Raw genomic sequence first — 22,997 nt, 5'->3', positions numbered from 1 at the left:
GCTCAGGAAAGCACTGTGCCAAACTCAAAATAAAATTCAAATCTGCAGGTTCCTGCAGGCCCTGTGAAGCTGGAATTGATGGCATGACATATTTGTAGGCAATGGAATGCAAGTAGGAGGATACAGAGTGGGGCTATTTGATCAAGTCACTGGAATAAAACTTGGCTGCTGCTGCTGCTGCTGCTAAGTCACTTCAGTTGTGTCCGACTCTGTGCGACCCCACAGACGGCAGTCCACCAGGCTCCCCCATCCCTGGGATTCTCCAGGCAAGAACACTGGAGTGGGTTGCCATTTCCTTCTCCAATGTATGAAAGTGAAAAGTGAAAATGAAGTCGCTCAGTCGTGTCCGACTCTTAGCGACCCCATGGACTGCAGCCTACCAGGCTTCTCCATCCATGGATTTTCCAGGAAGGAGTACTGGAGTGGGATGCCATGCAGCAAAATGCAACCCTAATTGATAAGTCATCTTTTGAACAAGTTTTCCTATTTAAAAAATAATACTACTGTGAGACCAGGCAAAACTAGAGACAGATTGAAGAGATTTTCTCTTTTCAATAATTTCATCAAATTCACTAAACAAACTATTTACTTCTCCTCTAACAAAACCTATATTATACCACTTCTTATATCCCATTACTGATTTCCTTTTCTACTTTAGTTTTGAATTTTCAGTCTTATTTCAAAGGTTTTTACTATTTTTTTTTTAATCTCTTGTTAGTTTTGTTCATTGCTTTGGGCTTGGAACCTTACCAACTCTATTTTTTCTAAATCTTTTCATCAGGTAGCAACATTCTACAAAATCTTTCCCCAAAATAAGGACTACTGCCACAATGAATGACAAGCTAAAACTGCTCTAATACTGTTTGTGATTATTTTCAATCACTGGATGTCTTCTTGAGTGTTCAGTTCCATTTGCCGTCAGCATGGCTTTCACCTAACTGACAAACAAAATCCTACTGAATGTATATCAGTAGCACCCTCTTTACACTTATAGTGGATCTAATACATTGACTGGCATCAGCAAAGTAGTTAATAGTAGGGTTTTATTTGATAAAGGAATATAGTCCAATCACACATCCTTTCAGTAAAAGGGTTTTAATGACTTCTGGACATCATCTTTTCCATCTATTTGATGTCAAAGGATAGGTTTTATTATAGTTTCATGCTTTTCTTAATGAATTCTCTCTTGAACTTTGAAATTTCTAGACTGTTACAGTCTTTTCTAATGTCTAATTCAATCTATTTTGAAGTAGTTTCCATTAGTTTGCTCTTATTTTTTAAAGGAGAGCTAGAAGTTGAATAGCTATTCACTCTTCATGATTATTAAAATCTTCCTACGTAGAAAGATAATGCTATTCTTCTATCAGTGAGTTAACTGCATTTTTTTTTTTGGGTAATGGGGGTTATAAGAATCCATCTATACTTTCTCATATAGGAGCCCTTTAAGGGTAAGATGGTTATTAAGCACCAATAACACAAGTATATAATAGTTCATCATCCCTAAATTGCCTTAGTCTCTGTGGGGTCTCTGGGCCCTGATGCGTACAAGGTATGTTTGAGCCCTCTGAGCACCTCTGGCAGGTATGGGGTTTGATTCGAAATGCAATTTTGCCCCTCCTACTGTCTTGCTGGGGCTTCTTTGTTCAGACTTAAATTGAAGACAGTAGGGAAAACCACTAGAGCATTCAGGTATGACCTAAATCAAATCCGTTACGATTATACAGTGGAAGTGACAAACAGATTCAAGGGATTAGATCTGATAAACAGAATGCCTGAAGAACTATGGATGGAGGTTCGTGACATTGTACAGGAGGCGGTGATCAAGACCATCCCCAAGAAAAATAAATGCAAAGGCAAAATGGTTGTCTAAGGAGGCCTTATAAATAGCTATGAAAAGAAGAGAAGCAAAACTTAAAGGAGAAAAGGAAAGATATACCCATCTGAATGCAGAGTTTCAAACAACAGAGAGATAAGAAAGCCTTCCTCAGTGATCAGTGCAAAGAAATAGAGCGAAACAATAGAATGGGAAAGACAAGAGATCTCCTCAAGAAAATTAGAGTTACCAAGGGAACTTTTCATGCAAAGATAGGCACAATAAAGGACAGAAATAGTATAGACCTAACAGAAGCAGTGGAGAAGGCAATGGCACCCCACTCCAGTACTTTTGCCTATAAAATCCCATGGATGGAGGAGCCTGGTAGGCTGCAATCCATGGGGGCGTTAGAGTCAGACATGACTGAACGACTTCACTTTCACTTTTCACTTTCATGCATTGGAGAAGGAAATGGCAACCCACTCCAGTGTTCTTGCCTGGAGAATCCCAGGGATGGGGAAGCCTGGTGGGCTGCCATCTCTGGGGTCGCACAGAGTCAGACACAACTGAAGCAACTTAGCAGCAGCAGCAACAGAAGCAGAAGATATTAGGAAGAGGTGGCAAGAATACACAGAAGAACTGTACAAAAAAGGTCTTCATGACTCAGATAATCACAATGGTGTGATCACTCACCTAGAGCCAGACATCCTGGAATGTGAAGTCAAGTGGGCCTTAGGAAGCATCACTAAGAACAAAGCTAATGGAGGTGATGAAATTCCAGTTGAGCTATTTCAAGTCCTAAAAGATGATGCTGTGAAAGTCCAGCAATCTGGACTTTATGCCAGCAAATCTGGAAAACTCAGCAGTGGCCACAGGACTGGAAAAGGTCAGTTTTCATTGGAACCCCTAAGAAAGGCAATGCCAAAGAATGCTCAAACTACTGCACAATTGCACTCATCTCACACGCTAGCTAAGTAATGCTCAAAATTCTCCAAGCCAGGCTTCAACAGTACGTTAAGCGAGAACTTTCAGATGTCCAAGCTGGATTTAGAAAAGGCAGAGGAAACAGAGATCAAATTGCCAACATCCGTTGGATCAAAAAAGCAAGACAGTTCCAGAAAAACATCTACTTCTGCTTTATTAACTATTCCAAAGCCTTTGATTGTGTGGACCAGAACAAACTGTGGAAAATTCTGAAAGAGATGGGAATACCAGACCACCTGACCTGCCTCTTGAGAAATCTGTATGCAGGTCAAGAAGCACCAGTTAGAACTGGACATGGAACAACAGACTGGTTCCAAATTGGGAAAGGAGTACGTCAAGGCTGTATATTGTCACCCTGCTTATTTAACTTATATGCAGAGTACATCATGAGAAATGCTGGGCTGGATGAAACACAAACTGGAATCAAGATTGCTGGGAGAAATATCAATAACCTCGGATATGCAGATGACACCACCTTTATTGCAGAAGTGAAGAACTAAAGAGCCTCTTGATGAAAGCGAAAGAGGAGAGTGAAAAAGTTGGCTTAAAGCTCAACATTCAGAAAACTAAGATCACAGCATCCAATCCCATCACTTCATGGGAAATAGATTGGGAGACAGTGGAAACAGTGGCTGGCTTTATTTTTATGGGCTCCAAAATCACTGCAGATGGTGACTGCAGCTATGAAATTAAAAGACGCTTACTCCTTGGAAGGAAAGTTATGACCAACCTAGACAGCATATTAAAAAGCAGAGACATTACTTTGCCAACAAAGGTCTGTCTACTCAAGGTTATGGTTTTTCCAGTCGTCATGTATGGATGTGAGAGTTGGACTATAAAGAAAGCTGAGCCCTGAAGAACTGATGCTTTTGAACTGAGGTTTTGGAGAAGACTCTTGAGCATCCCTTGGACAACAAGGAAATCCAACCAGTCCATTCTAAAGGAAATCAGTCCTGAATATTCATTGGAAGGACTGATGCTGAAGCTGAAACTCCAATACTTTGGCCACCTCATGTGAAGAGTTGACTCACTGGAAAAGACCCTGATGCTGGGAAAGATTGGGCGGGAGGAGAAGGGGACGACAGAGGATGAAATGGTTGGATGGCATTACTGGCTTGAGTTTAAGTAAACATGAGTTTGAGTAAACATGAGCTTGAGTAAACTCCAGGAGTTGGTGATGGACAGGGAGGCCTGGCGTGCTACAGTCCATGGGATCACAAAGAGTCGGACACGACTGAGTGACTAAACTGAACTGATCCCTAAATTTGTCTTCTTCCAGCTAGATAACCCATCTCCTTTAGCTTTTCCCATCTTTTAATCCTTATTGTCAACCTTTGGCTTTCTCCAGGTAGGATTGTTCTTGTCATTAGTAAAATCAATATATTGTTTTAAAATAGAATACATGTAATTAACAAGTATATATTCATATCCTTATTTCTATTTTCCATATTTACAAAGCAACAAGATGTTAGTATCAACCACATTGACGGGGGAGGCAACAAGAGATGAGCAAGCAAGGAGCTGGAGCCACAGAGCAGTGAGTCCATCACAGTCTATGACAGGTGGGAATGGTAATGAGGTAATTGGGAAAATCTAGAACAGGGAAGGTCAGGCAAACTACAACCTTAAGCCAAATCCAGTATGTCATCTGCTTTTGTATGTCCCACAAGATAGAAACACAAATTGCTTTCACATTTTTAAATAGCTGGAAAAAAAAATCAAAAAAAAATATTTTGTGTAATATGAAAATTATATGGGATTCAAATTTCTGTGTTCATATATAAAGCTTTATTGGAACACAACCTCACTCATTTGTTTATAAACAAACTGTCTAAAGTTGCTTTCACAACACAATGGCAGAGCCGATTAGTTGTGACAGAGATCCTATAGCCTGGAAAATCAAGATTTCCTTCCTGGCACTGTACTGTGTATTCTAGAGAATCATCTTCAGTAGTCTGGTGGCCTGGTATGTAAATTAGAGATCCTCTCTAATTTAAGAAATTCAGTTAGGTTGGCTGTTTCACGTATCTCAGGGACTCTGATATTCTCAGGTGATTACCCTGGAGTTCAGAATTTACCTGTTCTTTGAGATTAGGAAAGAGATTAGTCCTGAAGAAAATTATTTGCATAATGAGGGCTCTCAGAAAGTGGGGATGGTCTCTAGAATCCTAGAGTGCCAGTTAGTAATATGTCACTTAATAAAGAAACTGCAAATCTATTAAGGGATATGGAGGTATCTGATAAATTTCAGTACTTTTATTGTATATTTATTTGGAAAAATTTAACAAAGGGTTACTTCATTATTTGGAACTTTGACTTATTAATATTAAACTGCAGTGAAAGATACCTGAGCTGTCATATTTCTTCTCAATACAGAAAACTTCAATGAAAGATTGATTTCTTATATGATGCAATTTTGAAAGATACCAGAAATAACTGACTCCTTTTTCTCTTAAGTGACAGCTACTCTAAGCTTTCCCCAGTTTCCCATTGTTCCCAATGTCAAAAGAAAGTAGCATTTCTAAGGAATTATATTTTAGCAATAAATCAGGCTCTAACACACAAACACTATTATTATTGTTTGATGGACTATGGGCTTGGGTCCATACACTCCATGGAAAGATTTTAAAAGGGCAAATCCACTTAAATGATCTAAAATGTCTTGTAGATGCTGCCACTGTCTTCTTTTCATCATTATACAGAGGCAGTGATTATTGTGTATATAAAGAATAAATGATGTACTGATACTAATGAACCGGTTAAACTGTGAAATGATTTACCTATCAATCCGTTTTTCCTGACACCCATTCCTATCCCCTTCTCTATTTATACTGACATATGAATATGTCAACATAATCAGTTAAGGTGGGAATATTAAGTTATTACAACAGATGTTAGAGTGGAGTGGAGGGAGGGGGTTTCCATTAAAAACCATTTACAGAGCAGGATTGAAGGCAAAAGGAGAAGGGGGCAGCAGAGGATGAGATAGTTGGATGGCATCACTGACTCAATGGACATGAGCAAGCTCTGGGAGATGATGAAGGACAGGGAAGCCTGACATGCTGCAGTCCATGGGGTTGCAGAGAGTCGAACACGACTGAACAACAACAACGGAGCAGGAGAGCACACTGATAATGTTTCTCTGGACGGGTTACACTGGGTTTGCTCACCTCAACAATACAGAATGTGACGAGATGTGTCTGTCTACTTCTTACTTCTACGTGGGTATAAAATAGGGGGAACTCAAAGGTGTGGGGTGAGTCAGAAAAAAAAATATGAAGCTTCTTGCTCCTTGGTTTTATGTAATGGCTCTTTTGGGCCTGAAGATTCTCCTGGAATCAAGACCCTCAACTGAAGTGTACTTAATAAGTCAATCACATGATTTTTTAAAAAAAACTTCCCATATATTTTAACTTAAAATATGTACCATAGGGACTTCCCTGGTCATCCAGAGGATAAGCCTCTGCATTCCCAATGCAGGAGTCATGGATTTAATCCCTGGTCAGGGAACCAAGATTTTATATACTGTGTGGCACAGCCAAAAACAATTAAAACAATATGTAACACAGAATGGATTTGCTGGGTATGCTAATTTTAAGGGAAGCAATCCTTTTCTACAAAAGTTTAGTCACTTCTAGATTCTAGGAGATAATTTCTTCAAAGGAAAAGAAATACTAAGTAGTTGGCCTCAATGGAATTATAGTTCTCTTTTGATAATGAGGGTTTGTATCCATAGTATAATCATACATCCCTTTATGAAAATGCAGTTGATGAATTAAGATAAAAGTGGACCTATACTTATCATTTAGAGTGGAGAGTATTCTTTTTAGAACATGTAAATCATTATCCTTAAGTTTAAGCTCTGGGTGATTGTGTTTCAAGTCTAACTATAATCCAAGAGTAATAAATTTAGGACTCACACGTGAAAAGCATGATTCTCTTGTATCCTGTAACTTTCAAACTGAAACACAGAATACTGTTTTTAATAAGAGATGAAGGGGGTGATTTCTGAAGGGCAAGGAAGCCAGTCACTTGCCCAACAAGGTAGTCTACTTGTTGTTCCCAATTGAGTATAATGTGGGAAGAACTCAAACAGGGTGAGGATTAAGTCAGAAGAAAGAAGCCTCTCACCTTAGTCTTATGTAATGACTTTCCTTGGCCTGAAGACGATAAATTCTCAGAAGAGTAAGGCCTCTAATTAATATTAGGAAAAATATATTGAAGACTTAATAGCTGCATATTAACAGGGGTGTTAAAAATCACCAAGCAAGCAGTGACTGAAAACTGGAGCAATTTCCTTAGAGAAAAGAAGTTTCAAAATGGCCACTGATTGAGGGGTTTGATGACCTATAAACTGTAAACTTGTAAAGATTATTTTATATAAGTGGTTTTTCTAAGAAAGTGCCAAGTCACCACTTGCCTCTTCTGCTTATTTTAAGATACCATAAATTTAAAAGAGTATAATAACATGTAAATAATGTGTGTGGGTTAACTGAGGAAAGGACAGCTCTACATGAAGGGTATTCATGTGTCAAGTGCTTTTAGAAGTCTGATTATTAAAATACACTGGAAAACCTGTCTGCTTCATGATTCTGAAAGCTAGTCCAACAATCTGGGAAGTCTGGCCTTAGAAGAAATATCATTGTGACAACAAGGGAAAAAAAAAAAACATGGGTAGAAAACATCAGTAACATTAAGACCATGTCACTAACAAGCAAGAGCTTGATAAGCTGAAAAGGATAAGAACTGAGAGCAGATCTTTTTATCTCCAACAAATAGCTTATTTTCAAATCCACTAGACCACAGAGGATGAGATGTTTGGATGGCATCACCACCTCAATGGACATGAGTTTGGGTAAACTCTGGGAGTTGGTGATGGACAGGGAGGCCTGGAGTGCTGTGCTTCATGGGGTCACAAAGAGTCGGACACAACTGAGTGACTGAACTGAACTGAGATCACCTTCTACTTTTTAGAATACTGAAGAAAAAGATTATGATAATTACTCTGAATTTATCCAGAGCCAATGCCAATATCTCAAACTTCCCCAGGTTTATGGAGCCTAGAATACTGGTCAACTCCAAGGACTCTATTTAGAATAGAGAATAAAGGAAGATGGGTGAAGAAAAGACCAAACGATGGTAATGACAGATATGTAAAACCTGATATAAAATGAGATCTTCCTGACTTCTTTTTGGACAGCTACCTTATTCCAATTTTATCTAAAATAACAAAATTAGTGTTAATTTACATAGCCAAAGTATTGGTCTCTGTTATTGATCTAAGATCAGTGACTGATTTTAGATTAGGAAGACCAAGAAGGGACCGTCAAATAATCAAGTTTACCAGCTCAGTTTACATGAGAATGAGTTTTGAGACTAATAGTTATATATAATACTCATGGTAAATAAAATCTGGATAATATTGAACTTTAAACATTTAGTAGATAAAGAAAATCATCTTACTGTGTGGCCTAGGATAGGTAACAGATTACATAAAAGGACCAACTATAGAAGTCAGTGCTCTGTAAGGAAGGATTTTAACCTGTTCACTGAAATATTCTGTGGGCTTTTACAAATGTAAAATGAGGAAACATGTCAAAGTTCTGTCCAAGATTCCATTAGAATTTAAATTAGCAGAATATGCTTTTCAGTTAAACCTTTACAATGAAAACCATGGATATTGCACCAGTAAAATATTCTGCCACATATTGATATATTTGTAGTGTGGCCAACAATATAGGCTCAGATAGTCTCTGACATTTTCTAAGAAAAACAGTTTAAAATAAAATTCTGGCAACATTTGTTGGTCTTTGATGTTATAAAACTGCTTATTTTATGATCTGACTAGAATCTGGGGGTAAAGAAATTAGTCTTTGTGCTTAATAGACATACACACACTTACGCAGTTCACCAGCTGCATTTCGTCCACCAACTGCATACAGGTATCCTTTGAGGGCACTGAGGTGGAAGAAGGTGCGCTTTTCATTTAGAGATGCAACTTGCATCCACTTATTGTATCGTGGATCAAATCTGAAGACTGTATCAACTGCCGTTTTTCCTTTTGTGTCATAATTGCTCTGTCCTCCAACGACGTAGAGGAAATTTCCAATGACGGCAATGCCATGCTGGTACCTTGGGGCATCCATGGGGGCTAAGGACTTCCACTCATGGGCCTTTTCATCATACATGCGCAATTCCTTGCTGACAACCAGCTGCTGCCTCAGCACTCCTCCTAGTGTAACCAAATGAGTGGTGTCAGACCGAATGGCAGTCCTGTCTGACTGCATCACTGGCTGCATATATGGCATCATTTGATAATTGCTGGCTTCCAAAAGGAGATTCACACACGTATTGTCAGTTCTCATGAAATCCACGGTTTGCACGTAATTAATGAGCTCCTGCGGTGTCATCAGTGGAAATCGTATGTTCTTCATTAACTTTGCAGCAAAGTCCATCCGAGGCTCTTCCAGGCGTAGCCAGCGACAGGTAGCCTTAAAGAGCTCAAGTTCAGTGCAATGCTTAAGGCTATTACTGGAAAGCACGAAGGCAAGACGTTCAAAAGGGAGTTTCAAGAACTCCCCAGTGCTCAGCAACGCAGGAAAATTCTTCAAGACGAAACTGTTAACATATTTATCCACTTCTGTCAGATTGTAGGTATTGGCAATCCGCCCAACTTCAACACAATTGTCTAAAGTGACCTATTAAGCCAATCCAAAAAAGAATAATAATTAAAACCCAACTACTTTCATGGCACTCATACCTGGATATATAAATACCTGCTCTAGAATAAGAGTAAATGTGCTTTTTACTGTCCATATAGATGAAAATTAAGATTCTTTTCTCCGTATATTAACTATTTAAAGAGAATTCACAAACCACCCTTACCTAATCCAATAGAAAGGAGACTAAAAGAAAATGCTTGTTCAGAGTCAGTAGATTGAAAGTTACTCTAAGAAACAATGGTATAACTTGACTATGCCAACATAATTATTTTCTTTCCTCAAAAATGTGTCCTCACCACTACCCTGCAAATACTAAGAAAGTTCTGGCCAGATGGAAGTTCTGCAAAAATAGAAAGCAATTCTATAATGAATCATCTCAATTCACTTTTCAGTCATGATTCTTAAAAGCAACTCAGCTAGCAGATCCACAAACAGAAAAGCTCTAGTACCTGATCCCTATATTTCTTTCATGTCAACAGGCATCATCATTCATCACTATCATTCATTTTGATTCCTTCAAAAGTTATTGCTTATAGTGAAGATAATTTAATAGGGCCATTATTCCTAGGGTGAATTTATTTTCCATATTATTTATGTAGAAATAGAATCAAGGAAATCACTTTCTTGAGGAATGGAATGGGTGTTTTTGCATCAAATTATTCATGTAGTTTAGTTTCCAGTAAGTATGCTGATGGCTGGCACCACAGTTTTCCTTAGCTACTCTCTTACTCTCAGCATACTCCAGCTCTGCCTGGAGTCCCCGTTAGCCCCTCAAATCTCCCCAGCACAGAGTAAAATAAAGCAAAACCAGAAGTCATGAAAAGCAGAGAAGCTATGGAGAGGCCCATCTTTGGCAGGAAGTCTTTTCAATGTTCTAAGGGCTAATTAGTCAAAAGTGAAAATTAGGAAAATCAAATCAGCAAATATGTAAAGCATAAATCACAAAAACAAGCCTGCCATACAAATCTCTTTGTAATTGTATGTGTGTGTGTGTGTGTATGTACAAACACAGAGACAAGTCACAGGCAAAGGACTCACTGGATTTTTTTGCTTAATTTTGTCAGGGTGTGTGTTCACAAATGTCACATAAAGCTCACTGATGCCCCTGTATTGTTAACCGACTGGCAGATGGATAAGAGAAAATTGGCTAATCCTTCTATCATCTTGTTATTGAAAAGCTGAAATGAGATGAAAATCATGACTCCTCTGCATAAAGTCACAGCCGAGTTATGACATAATACCACTGAAAGTTTGAAGGCCAACACATACACACACATGTTGCTATTTTCATAGATTATTACTCAAGAAGAATTTGAACTCTTTTAGGCACTGATTTGCTGCACAAAAATCAACAATTTAAAATTGTTATTATACTTAATACCTATGTATTTTAAAATACCGAAAATAAATTGTAACACAGGAGGACTAGGAAAAATAAATGAACAACTTATGGGCCTTTTCAAACACACAGTTTAATACTATTCGATAACTTGGTTAATAAAAAGTACACTTTAATCCACTTTTAGGGGTGGCAGGTTGGTGTCTGACACAATTTTAAAGTTGTGTAAATAAAATTACAATTAATACCTCATTGCCCAAATCACCCCAGGTGGAAGGAATTCCTGTTTGGGGTAATAGACCTACTTTATGGGGTAAGACATAGTCCTTCCCCAAAAGCAAAAGTAATTTTCATTTTTGAAGATGTTTGCTAATATGGATAAGCAAACATTGATGAAAGCACAAATATATTTCCTGAGTACGCAGATTCTTATCATCACTGATATGATTGATTACAAATAAAAAAATTAAAACAACAAAGACTATATTTTAAATGGGCAAAATAATAGCATTGGCTGTTAGTCACCAAAATTAATTCTAAATTTATAGCATATATAATGGAAGGACTGATGCTAAAGCTGAAACTCCAATACTTTGGCCACCTCATGTGAAGAGCTGACTCATTGGAAAAGACCTTGATGCTGGGAGGGATTGGGGGCAGGAGGAGAAGGGGACGACAGAGGATGAGATGGCTGGATGGCATCACTGACTCGGTGGACATGAGTTTGAGTGAACTCCAGGAGTTGGTGACGGACAGGGAGGCCTGGCGTGCTGTGATTCATGGGGTCACAAAGAGTCAGACACGACTGAGCGACTGAACTGGAACTGGAATATAAACCGAGATTAAAGATTAGAAACCAATCTGTATAATTCAGAACTGGGATCAAGATATTCAGTTCCTTCCTCTTTTCCTTCTTTAGTATCATTCAATAAGGAAACAGTTTTTAAAACAAGAGGATAAAAAAAAAACTACCTTGTATTTAAGGGCATTTTGAAAATCCCTTCTATATATCAGATATACAGATTCTCAGGAATGGGAAAACCTTGACAGATTGCCTAGCTAATATAGCTAGCTGCCTACTCTTTCCTTTAAAAAATGACCACCAGAGAATGGTATTTCATAACCTTCTGAATAGTCATCTTCTTGATACAAGGACTAAGTATTTTCTATAGCTCATGTACCACAGCTACCACACTGTGGGTATATAACAAAGGTTAAATGCCATGATTATCAGCAATTTAAAAATTAAAGATGTGATGATAGATACAACTAAAAACAGAATATCTGCTGAATTAACACAGCAGATTACTAGAGTCTTATTAATTTTAAAATGAGATTCAGATAAGAAAATATGTAACAGGAAATTAATTTTTATGAAGTACATGCAATCAAAGCTAAAAAATTTGGGGAACACGTGTATACCTGTGGCAGATTCATGTTGATGTATGGCAAAACCAATACAATATTGTAAAGTTAAAAAATAAAATAAAATTTAAAAAAATTAATTGTAGACCATAGGGACGGTAGCAGCACAGTGTAGAATAACAGTTAATATAAGCAGATCAAAAATGATGGAATAACAGTAAACAAGTTTTGGAAAAATACAAGATTATTCAATTATAGCTCATTGTAATCCATTCTCAGTCATGATTTTTAAAAGTGTTTCAGCTAGCATAGTCCCAAACATTTAACCTTAGACATTACAAAATAATGAATATGTACAGTAACATAATATATACTGCAATTCAGGTACATAATACATTTTAAAAAATGTAAAATATGAATTTAAAGCTTATTAAAAAATACATCATAAGCAGAAAGAACTCTAATTTCATCTGAATATATACCCTGGCCAAAATTCCAAAGAAGAGTCATTAAAGAAGTTAAGCCAGGTAATTATATTAGAGTTTTAAAGGATAGAGAAGCAAAAAAGGACAAAATTTCCCAACTTCTTATGAGAACCAACAGCGTTATTTTAAAAAACAATCAAGTACACATTTAAGTTTCCTTGATATAATTTATAAATTATTCTACTGATTACAGTAGAACCTTCATGGTCATCCTAAAGGCAGTTCTAAGCATCATGATTTTCAATTTTCATTAGCATACTGGTACTCATTGCTGCAATATTAAGTTGTCCAAATCACACCTGATGTACCTAATGCTGTGATTAACATAATTTGATATTTTAATGACAGGTTTCATCAGTAATCTGTGATGTTACGTTGTTGAAGTTCAGTGTCTTATACAAATAAATTTCCATTTAGAAAAAAAAAAGCAAATGACTATCTGCTTTTCGTCCTCTCAAGGGAAGAGCAAACACTAAGAAATTCACTGGTAAATCTGGGCAGTGGGGTGGTGCTCTTCAGACATTCAGTGTACCAAATTCTCCTTGGTGCTATCTAGTTTATTAAAATAACACCCTGACCTCAAGTACAACCAATGCAAAGAGAGAAAGCACGTTCACAGAAAACGACTGGGAAGCAGTCAAACAAGCTACTTTGAGGGATACAGGACATAACAGGTATCTTCTCCCAAGCTTCCTTCCACAGATGAGAATATCACAGGATACAAGAAAGGGGCCTTTGGGTAAGAAGAACAAAGGGATGATAAGAAAACTAAAACCTTTCTCTCCGGGTCTTATTTCTCTTCAGATGATTGACACCATTTGAGGTGAATTTTGAGGGTGTGTCCAGCTTGGCGAATCCTATTTTCTTATTCCTTTGCACTTTGAATGCACTTGCCCTGGTGGATGCAATAGTTATCATAATGGTCTTTGGGGGGATGAGTTGGTTTAGGCCCAGGCTGAGACTCTTCTTTCCTTACAGAATCCCGGACAGGCAAGAATGGGCTGATTAAAGTTATATGCAGGGATGATATTTAGAATATTCGAGTACCAACTAATCAGAACACATACTCAACCATAAACAACTGGTATCTGGGTACTACTTGCTGAGTATCAGCCTTGACAAGAAGAAAAACAAGACTGGTTTAATGGGGAGGGAAACAGTTTTGATTCATTTTAAAATTACCCATGAATTTTTTTCTCTAATTTGCATTGAGCTTCCCCCAAAGCAAAAACATTACCTGGAAAGACATGTTAATCAAGCTTAATGGGTAAATCCAGTCTTTATGAAAGAAAGAATGTCAAATGCATGTACTATACAGGAAATCCTTACATCAAAAAGAACATTCTTTCCCAAAAAGAACATTCCTCAAAAACACATCCTTGCTGCTGCTATGGTCACATAATAGCAAAAGAAGCTATCTTTTCCAATAACTTCCTCCGATTCCCTTCATTGTTCCCTTAGAGAAGTCCTTTGTTCTCCAACAAATGTGCCTCTCTTGTTTTCTACTGTCTCGCACTCTTCATGACCCCAGTCACCTCAATAATTTCTGTACATTGCACTGTGAGCTCCCCAACCCGATCAGTGACAATAAATGTACAGGTGGAACCAATGATAGACCTGTATCAAGAAAAAAAATAAACACTTAAAAAAATGAGTTTAAAGAAAGTACACTGAGTCTAAAGCACAGAGAAGTTTCATTCTCTGATTAGATATGCTTTTATGTAAAAAGAAAATGATTTCTTGCTCACCTTCATCCTGCTGTTTACTCTGTATAACTGTAAACTTAAATTTCAATTTTTTCCAGTTCAATTGCAAATTGTTCTATTTCAGTAACCTGACATTAAATTGGGTTTTACAGGCTAGCCTGTAATCCTCCATAATAGTAATACTGTGGGGAAAATGCTAGATGGTACAATTTCCAAACAGCAAACAAATGATAAAAAATTTGACTACAACTTGTTTTTAAATCAGGGGACTGCCACATGGAATTTAGCATGCTGTAGTTATGCAATGTCATAAGGACAAAAGCTAATGTAATTTTTGTAGGTATGTAACAAAACAAAGGTAATTTTTTATTATGTCCATGATAAATGATAATATTTTTAGTTTTACAGAAAATTTTACCAACTCTGCATTATATCCTTCACTGTCATCCTTTTGTTTTCTTTTCATAGTCCTCTTTTTCTATAACTACCAAGAAAATAGCATAGCAAGAACAAAATTAGGGTCTATAGGTCTTATAGCCCCTAATACTAGTTACAACCCTAAAAGAAAAGTATTGCTGCAAAGAAGGCAAAGGTCAGGGCGCAGGGTTCTTGTTCTACTGAGCGTGATGCTCCCTTACAGAGAATGGATGCCTAACCGACCAAAGGCAAATGTGGCTTTATCACTGTATTTGGGGTTTGGCGGTATTTTTAGCAATACAGAGTTGTTCATTTTATTTTTTTAATTTTATTGGAGTATAGTTGATTTACAATGTTGTGTTACTTTCTGTTGTACAGCAAAGTGAATCAGTTATACATGTACATATATCCACTGTTTTAGATTCTATTCCCATATCGGTTATTACAAAGTATCGAGTAGAGTTCCCTGTGCTAGACAGTAGGTTCTTATTATTTATTTATGTGTAGTAGTATGTATATGCCAATTATTATCGTATTATCATTATCATTATCATTCAACATTATCATTCAAAATTAACATATAAAGGTTTTGTGGATGATATGCTGATTCATCTTCTATATACCACTGCTCCTCTTCATCCACACAAGTGGTTAAGAACAGATAGAAAAGAATTGTGTTCAAAGCTAACTTTTCTTTCCAGAAATTCAAACCCAGGAAGTGTTTTGGTTATACGAACTATAATCACACTATATCAATAAGAACACAAATCTATTTCCTCAATACAGTTGGGTTAAGTACATGGTTGCAAAATTGTTATATTTTTAAATTATCTATAATAACTGAGCCTGTGGGAAAACGGAAAACATATTTACCTTTGAAAAATATTTATATTATCTTGACACTTTCAGTTCTTATAAATAGGAAAGGCACCCAGGGCTACTGTTTTTCCTGATTTACTTGATTGCTGAGAAAGGGATAATAGAGTAAAGCCTAAATATTTAACTAAGATATGGAAAGCATGAAAGAAGGATAAAGGAAAAGTTAGATTTTATATAATCCGTAAACTAATAACCCACCAACTTTTCTCAAAAATTACCATGGATTCTGAGAAGGAAGATTTCCATGTAAAATCACATAGACATATCCTAAGCAAACAAGATGAAAGATAAGAAAATAGTATGGTACTAAGAAAAAGCTCATAGGCAAGAATTTTTAAAATGGGAGTAAGCTACACTAAAAGTAAGCTTTGTCAGGGACATGTCTCTTCTCCTTTAGAAATGGGCTTTAGTATCTCTGCAGAGATACTCGAAATGAAGATTATAATCTTTAAGACAATATTAAGTGTTTATAAAAATAAAGACATTTTCCAAAGGGTAAAAACATACAGTTATAATAAATGCTTCAAGGAAGTTAAGGAACCAACATTCTAATTACAGGAAATTTGCTATGATGTCATCTTGAAATAAATGTGCTTTAAATAGACTTATCCAGAACAAACTTATTTTCTAATATTGTTATTTTGAGAAATGCATATTTTTATAACTTAAGAAATCAGCTTTACCCAGTTTGGTTCTTTTCATTCAGACTAAGGAACTGATCACAACCAGCATCTCAAGTGATAGGTACTGAACTTGAATAACAGACAATGGGTACTAGGTCAACAGTGTCTGTAGCTACTGATTAGTTTCAAGGAAATCATGACACTGTACCTAGTTTGCCTCAGGACAGCCACATGTTGCTAAGATCAGTGTAAATAAAGGTTAAGAGTTTATAAATGTAAGTATTAAGTACTATTAATTTAAGGGTCTCAACCAAAATGAGGCACTATCCAAAGCAAGTGGGTGACTATAAGGAAGTTCAGTGACTGGTGGTTGTATGTGTCCTCTATTATCTATTAAAATATGCTGTAAACGACTTAGTAGGTGATGTGTTGCCATGGAATCAAAAAGATTTACACATAGGTGTTAGTTCTTCTCAAGATCTAGGTCCCATATTTAAAGGAAGAAAAAAAAAATGACTTGAGTATATCTTAAAAGACTTCTAGAACCTCAGATGACTTTCCCATAGAACTCCATTTAAAAAACCTGCTTGTATAAAATCATTAAGCAGAATAAAACTGGATTACAATATATAACATTATCAAACATGCTAAGGATTTTATTGCTATCAAACCCTTATTACTGTCTAATGTCACTGGATGACACAGAAGGCTTTTTTAAATGGTTCTATTTTGTAAAAATGCACTTGCACTGTTTTCTCCTGAACCTGCTTCCAAACCATACAGTAGATGACATCTCTCTCTAAAGGCCAGTTAGTTTCAGGCCACAATACTATTCATCACAGGAAAAGATTTGATTTGAAAATGTCTTACCCCAGATATGAGAAAAACTTTGCAGAAGTCCAAAACCGGCAGAATCTGTAGAAAACTGGCAGCTTCCAGTGTGTCTTGAAGGTTGTCCATATTAAGAGAAAGCTTTGCAGTGTAAATGAAGTCAATAATTTTCCTTAAACCGACTTTGCTCACGCCATGAAGCTTAATGCACATTAAATCTTGTTCTTTCATCCCACCTTAAATAAAGACACTCAATTAAATGAAGGTGGATAATTTAATTAAGGTCAAACTCACTTCTGTTGCTAATTAGATGCAATAAAATCAGGGAAAATTTTATTCTGTGTAAGCATTAGTATCTGAGTCAAGCTTCTGCATATTTTACAGTTAAAAGAGAGTACTTAAAAAGGAATATCTCTATACTAATGGAGGTGGTATATGATGCAAGTGCCTCCAAAATGTTCTCCTGGCACTTCAGATCTTTTGATGGATTAGAGATTGTACTAGTGACATTGTATTAGTCTCTGATGGCCCATTCAGATATGTGTCTGGAAAAGCAAAGCTATGAAATAAAGGTAGACAGAGGTATAAAAAAGGTATATCCATTTTCCAAGTCAGAAAAGCACCACCCACCCACACACATACTGGGTATCTATTCTTTTTAAACTCTTCTTGTAAAGACACGGAACAAAAGCACTGAATCTTCCTCTAGCAATGAAAAGATTTAAACACTTATTTTTCTTATTGTTTTAATATGAAAGTAGAGTTTAGAAGGCAAGCTACCTGTGAACATAGCCTTGAAGTAATCACTAGCAGAGGCCATCATGACTCTGTGCACAGGGAAGGCATCATCTGTGTCCCCTGGCATCAGGGTCACGTCACAGAGCAATCCTTCAAGTCGGAGCTGGTCAAATCCCTACAAGAAGAACATGAGATAAGCCACTCATCAAGGTAAAATGGGAACACAAATTTCTGTGTGCTAAAATTCTCTTGACATATTAATGTCTGTGGAACATAAAGCCAGTAGAATAATGACTCAGAAGACAAAAAACTGAACAGCTTACTTGATATGTGACAATAAAGAACAAATAAGGAAAAGAGCATATATGTTCACTTATTTATACAACCATTGGCTTTTATTATTCTGAAAAAAACTACCATGTACACTTTCATTTTCCCATGTGCAGAATTAGGGTGTTACACTACCATTCCTTTCCATAATAATATATTTTATAATATATAGTTCTTTTATTCTTGGTTTTCACTTGCTTATTTTTGTTGTTTGAAAAAAGAAAGGTCCAGAACATCTGTGCTAACTGCAAAATAGGAGTTACTTTCTGCCAACCAGATTATTCCACCTCTTACAAAACAAGGAACTGTGTTAGACATCCTTATATTCAGTATTTGATACTAGTATTTGATATACTTGCTCCTGCTTGATCAATTATCTTTCAAGTTTTAAATTTAATTATCTCTGGAAAAAAGTGCCCAGGGAGCTCCAACGTGAGACATAATTGTCCCCAAATGCTTAAAGTTTAGTGGAGAATTAATAGGCTGACACCCACAGTTCAGAGGAGAGACAGGGCTCTGCTGATAAGAATGCCTGTTGATTAGCTCCACCACCCACTCCTTGAAGAGCCCAACCAATGATAAGCAGGCAGCTGTTCCCTTGGTCTACTCTGGGAAGAATGAAACACTGTAAGATTATAATAGGCTGGTGAAATGCATAAAAAGATGATAATATACAATTTAACAATGAAGCTCAAAATGAAGATTTTTCAAGATGGAGTCTGTAGTTTCAAAAATGGAAATGTACTCTTATAAAAAATCATGAAGATACTCATACAAATTACTTTCAAATAATATAACAAAAACTACCAGCAGAATTATTCTATCCCCTTCATATTTTAATGACCCCACATAAAACTTTTATTTAAAGTTGTGATTCACAGATTTAAGAAGCAGAAGGCACAACATACTGAAGAATGCAGTTTCAGAAATATCGATCCTGCACATATGTATAAGATAAATCTTAGTCTAAACATCTTCTCATCACAATTTTTAAATGGCTTTCTAAAGAAAATGCTTGAATCTACAGAACTAGAACTTCAAAGAGATAATATGATCCAGCCACTTTCTCTCTGGAGAGAGATATAAATATTTTAATTCTAAAAATATTTATACATTATACATACACTTTGGAACAGGATTATGTATCATATTTTTTGCTCTCCAACAGTGATTGACATATGTTTTTGCTCACAAATATCAACTCTTTCACAAATATCCCCTTTCCATTGTAAATGCAAACATTCTCCCCCAATGCCCCCTCAATATTTTCCATTGCTAAATCATCTCCCATCCCTGTTATTTAGAAAAGTAGAGGTTAAAAAGAGATGTCCATTTTAGGGAAATATCTACATGCAGAAGGTAAAAAGTGGTGAAAATTCACATATAGTGTGTGAACTATTGCAACTTAATTGCAATTAAGTTTAAGTGGATCACCTTTTAAACATAAATGAGCATATGAGCACTGGAAAGTCCTAAATGCAACCACTGGGGCTGAAACAGAAGAGGAGGGAACCATCAGGTAGAAGACTAGGATGTCTGAATTCCCCAGTGCTTGGCACACCATGGGGACTTCACAAATGTTCAGCAAATGCTTGAACAAACAAGCCAGACTTTACCCAGATGCCATAACTTGGTATTAAAAAAAAAAAATCAACATGTAGAACCTGAATTTTGTAACAAGCTAACTAGAAACAAAGAACATTATTTGTGAACCTACTCTCAATAATAAAATGAATTGGACCTATAGTTCTCACTTGTGGTAAACTATAAAGGTTAAGATGAGAGAAGAGGAACTGAATCAGGGTTTAGGCTGAAAAGTTTGGCTTCCAAGGGCTTGGCTTTTTTCTCCTTCAGATAAATTTCAGATTTCAAAAATTTAAATATATCCTTGTGATAAAAATACAGAAGGACATAAACTGAAAACCAAAAGTCCACCTCTTCTACTTACTAAGACTAACTACTGCTAACAGTTTAGTATATGTACTTCCAGGTCTCTTTCTATTCATATACATAATCTACCTTTTGCTTGTATACATACAGGATTTTTAAGAGTAGGATACTATATGTACTGTTATGCATTTTAAAAGTTCACCTGAGCACATAACACAGACACCTCTGTGTCTCAATACACACAAATCTATTCTTTTTAGTGGATGCACAGAATTTCAAGAGTGTGGTTCAGTTCAGTTCAGTCACTCAGTCATGTCCGAATCTTTACTACCCCATGAACTGCAGCACGCCAGGCCTCCCTGTCCATCACCAACTCCTGGAGTTCACTCAAACTCATGTCTATCGAGTCAGTGATGCCATCCAGCCATCTCATCCTCTGTTGTCCCCTTCTCCTCGTGCCCTCAATCCCTCCCAGCATCAGAGTCTTTTCCAATGAGTCAACTCTTTGGATGAGGTGGCCAAAGTATTGGAGTTTCAGCTTTAGCATCAGTCCTTCCAATGAACACCCAGGACTGATCTCCTTTAGAATGGACTGGTTGGATCTCCTTGCAGTCCAAGGGACTCTCAAGAGTCTTCTCCAACACCACAGTTCAAAAGCATCAATTCTTTGGTGCTCAGCTTTCTTCACAGTCCAACTCTCATATCCATACATGACCACTTGAAAAACCATAGCCTTGACTAGACGGACCTTTGTTGGCAAAGTAATGTCTCTGCTTTTCAATATGCCATCTAGATTGGTCATAACTTTCCTTCCAAGGAGTAAATGTCGTTTAATTTCATGGCTGCAATCACTATCTGCAGTGATGTTGGAGCCCATGAAAATAAAGCCTGCCACTGTTTCCACTGTTTCCCAGTCGATTTGCCATGAAGTGATGGGACCAGATGCCATGATCTCAGTTTTCTGAATGTTGAGCTTTAAGCCAACTTTTTCACTCTCCTCTTTCACTTTCATCAAGAGGCTTTTTAGTTCTTCTTCACTTTCTGCCATAAGGGTGGTGTCATCTGCATATCTGAGGTTATTGATATTTCTCCTGGCAATCTTGATTCCAGCTTGTGCTTCTTCTAGCCCAGCATTTCTCATGGTGTACTCTGCATATAAGTTAAATAAGCAGGGTGACAATATACAGCCTTGACGTACTCCTTTTCCTATTTGGAACCCGTCTGTTGTTCCATGTCCAGTTCTAACTGTTGCTCCCTGACCTGCATATAGGTTTCTCAAGAGGCAGGTCAGGTGGTCTGGTATTCCCACCTCTTCAGAATTTTCCACAGTTTATTGTGATCCACACAGTCAAAGGCTTTGGCATAGTCAATAAAGCAGAAACAGATGTTTTTTTGGAACTCTCTTGCTTTTTCCATGATCTAACAGATGTTGGCAATTTGATCTCTGGTTCCTCTGCCTTTTCTAAAACCAACTGGAACATCTGAAAATTCACGGTTCACGTATTGCTGAAGCCTGGCTTGGAGAATTTTGAGCATTACTTTACTAGCGTGTGAGATGAGTGCAATTGTGCCATAGTTTAAGCATTCTTTGGCATTGCCTTTCTTTGGGATTGGAATGAAAACTGACCTTTTCCAGTCCTGTGGCCACTGCTGAGTTTTCCAAATTTTCTGGCATATTGAGTGCAACACTTTCACAGCATCATCTTTCAGGATTTGAAATAGCTCAACTGGAATTCCATCACTTCCACTAGCTTTGTTCGTAGTGATGCTTTCTAAGACCCACATTCCTGGATGTCTGGCTCTAAGTGAGTGCTCACACCATCATGATTATCTGGGTCGTGAAGCTCTTTTTTGTACAGTTCTCCTGTGTATTCTTGCCACCTCTTCTTAATATCTTCTGCTTCTGTTAGGTCCATACCATTTCTGTCCTTCATCGAGCCCATCTTTGCATGAAATGTTCCCTTGGTATCCAATTTTCTTGAAGAGATCTCTAGTCTTTCCCATTCTGTTGTTTTCGTCTATTTCTTTGCATTGATCGCTGAGGAAGGCTTTTTTATCTCTCCGTGCTATTCTTTGGAACTCTGCATTCAGATGCTTCTATCTTTCCTTTTCTCCTTTGCTTTTTGCTTCTCTTCTTTTCACAGCTATTTGTAAGGCCTCCTCAGATAGCCGTTTTGCTTTTTTGCATTTCTTTTCTATGGGGATGGTCTTGATCCCTGTCTCCTGTACAATGTCACGAACCTCTGTCCATAGTTCATCAGGCATAGACAGAGTGTCTATCAGATCTAGTCCCTTAAATCTGTTTCTCACTTCCACTGTATAATCATAAGGGATTTGATTTAGGTCATACCTGAATGGTCTAGTGCTTTCCCCTACTTTCTTCAATTTAAGTCTGAATTTGGCAATAAAGAGTTCATGATCTGAGCCACAGTCACCTCCCGGTCTTCTTTTTGCTGACTGTATAGAGCTTCTCCATCTTTGGCTGCAAAGATATAATCAATCTGATTTCGGTGTTGACCATCTGGTGATGTCCATGTGTAGAGTCTTCTCTTGTGTTGTTGGAAGAGGGTGTTTGCTATGACTAGTGCGTTCTCTTGGCAAAACTCTATTAGCCATTGCCCTGCTTCATTCTGTATTCCAAGGCCAAATTTGCCTGTTACCCCAGGTGTTTCTTGGGGTGTGGGGTGTGGGGCCAACCACAATTACTCATCCATTCCTCACTTGAGAGACTCAAATATCTCTCAACTTTTGCTATTACAAGCAATATTGCAATAAACTGCCTTGTACCTATACTTACTTATAAGTAGATCTGTGGGAGATATTTTTAGAAATGGAATTGCTGGTTTGAAGAATATATACTTTGAAAGTTTTAATA

At 37.1% G+C, this 22,997-nt stretch overlaps 1 protein-coding gene across 7 annotated transcripts in view; it reads right to left on the bottom strand.

Annotated features, from left to right (window-relative positions):
• KLHL13 (kelch like family member 13) overlaps positions 1–22,997 on the bottom strand; it is a 197,648-nt gene that overhangs the window by 5,124 nt on the left and 169,527 nt on the right. For all 7 annotated transcript variants that reach the window (XM_027533383.1, XM_027533384.1, XM_027533385.1 and 4 more), the window contains 3 exons: positions 17,945–18,077; positions 17,204–17,400; positions 8,700–9,495 (listed from right to left, as the gene is read on the bottom strand). In XM_027533383.1, coding sequence (XP_027389184.1) covers positions 8,700–9,495; positions 17,204–17,400; positions 17,945–18,077 — 1,126 coding nt within the window. The remainder of the gene's footprint in view (positions 1–8,699; positions 9,496–17,203; positions 17,401–17,944; positions 18,078–22,997) is intronic.

This window comes from Bos indicus x Bos taurus, chromosome X (genome assembly GCF_003369695.1).
Source record: "Bos indicus x Bos taurus breed Angus x Brahman F1 hybrid chromosome X, Bos_hybrid_MaternalHap_v2.0, whole genome shotgun sequence".
Lineage (NCBI taxonomy): Eukaryota > Metazoa > Chordata > Mammalia > Artiodactyla > Bovidae > Bos > Bos indicus x Bos taurus.
This window is presented reverse-complemented; position numbering and strand designations above follow the sequence as displayed.